This window comes from Nicotiana sylvestris, chromosome 1, assembly GCF_000393655.2.
Source record: "Nicotiana sylvestris chromosome 1, ASM39365v2, whole genome shotgun sequence".
NCBI lineage: Eukaryota > Viridiplantae > Streptophyta > Magnoliopsida > Solanales > Solanaceae > Nicotiana > Nicotiana sylvestris.
The window spans coordinates 105,292,785-105,294,078 of NC_091057.1; the positions used below are offsets into that span (position 1 = coordinate 105,292,785).

The 1,294-nt window shown below is 43.6% G+C and overlaps 1 protein-coding gene across 1 annotated transcript; it reads right to left on the reverse strand.

The window, feature by feature from the left end:
* Positions 1-310: 310 nt before the first annotated feature.
* Positions 311-1,035, reverse strand: LOC138872724 (uncharacterized). Its single transcript, XM_070151137.1, has 2 exons — positions 687-1,035; positions 311-588 (listed from the first exon to the last, which is right to left on the reverse strand). The coding sequence occupies exons 1-2, from the start codon at positions 1,033-1,035 to the stop codon at positions 311-313; spliced, it is 627 nt and encodes a 208-aa protein (XP_070007238.1).
* Positions 1,036-1,294: the final 259 nt, after the last annotated feature.

Below are 1,294 nucleotides of genomic sequence, written 5' to 3' on the forward strand. Positions count from 1 at the left end.
GTATATAGAAGGCTGGGCTGATACCCTTTATGACTGCCATGGTCCAGCCAATAACAGTCTTGCTTTCCTACAGTACTTGTAAGAGTAGTTCTACCTGCACATCTAGCAAACCGGATGATATAATAACAAGCAAAGTAGAATCAGGGCCTAAGAAAACGTACCTCAGGTGAGCTAGGAGCGGCTTCAGCTCCAGCTTGGGTGGTTCCTCTACTGATGGCTTTGCTAGAGGTGTAGCCTTTTTTTCTAACTCAAGGGACTCGAACTGAGGTTCCCTTTTCCAGAATCCTTGGCCTTCAAGTGCCATGACCCACTAAGCTAACCCTTCACCATCCATCTCTTCTAAATTTGTCAGACATGCCTCTAATAGATATTTAGCAGTCAGGGTCACATCATCTTCTTGCAGGATCACATCCACTGCCTCCACTAGAGAGGAATTAGCATATTCACTGGGTCTCCTCATAGATTGTTGAACATTGAATATGACTTCTTCATCGTTCAGTCTCATTTTTAATTCCCTAGTCTCACAATCGATCAGTGCTCTCCCAGTGGCCAAAAATGACCGACCTAAAATGATAGGTATCTCCTCATCTACATGACAATCCAGAATAACAAAGTTGCAGGGAACACGAACTTCCCCAATTGTACCAACACATCTTCAAGAATCCTAGTAGGCCTTTTTACCCTACGGTCAGCTAGCTTCAGCAGCATCAAAGTCGGTCTAGCTCTGCCAATGCCCAGTTTGGTGTATACAACTAGAGGCATAAAATTTATGCTGGCTCCCAAATCATATAATGCCTTTGCAAAGGCATAACTCCCAATCGTGCATAGAATAGTGAAGCTACTTGGGTCTGACATCTTTTGAGCCATCGGTTTGGTCACTACTACACTGCAGGTCTGCGTCAGAGTCACTGTGGATAGGTTCTGAAAATCAAACTTCCGTGACATTAGATCTTTCATCATCTTCGCATAATCTGGCATCTCCCTCAAGGCATCCATCAAAGGAATATTCAATTGAATTTGACGCAGCATCTCCATGAATTTCTTGTATTGATCTTCCTTCTTTTGTTTTACCAGTCTTTGAGGGAATGGTGCAGGTATCACCCTTTATGCACTATTTGTTGTCTTCTCTCTATTGGGGTTCTGTGGCACAATAGGCACCACCTGTTCTGCAACTTGTTCATTTACCTTAGCCTTACCCTTTTCATCTTGACCCTGTTCAACCACCACTTCAGTCAGATTTGATGGTTCATCTACCTCTAGTGGAATTGAAGTGGCTGGCATAGTCTCTTTGCTG

Bases quoted from the DNA above. Each gene is read 5' to 3' on its own strand.
- LOC138872724 (XM_070151137.1), bottom strand. From the start codon at position 1,035: ATGGAGATGCTGCGTCAAATTCAATTGAATATTCCTTTGATGGATGCC. The intron at 589-686 runs GTAGGGTAAAAA...ATTGTCATGTAG, and splicing joins GCTGCTGAAGCTAGCTGACC to ATGAGGAGATACCTATCATT.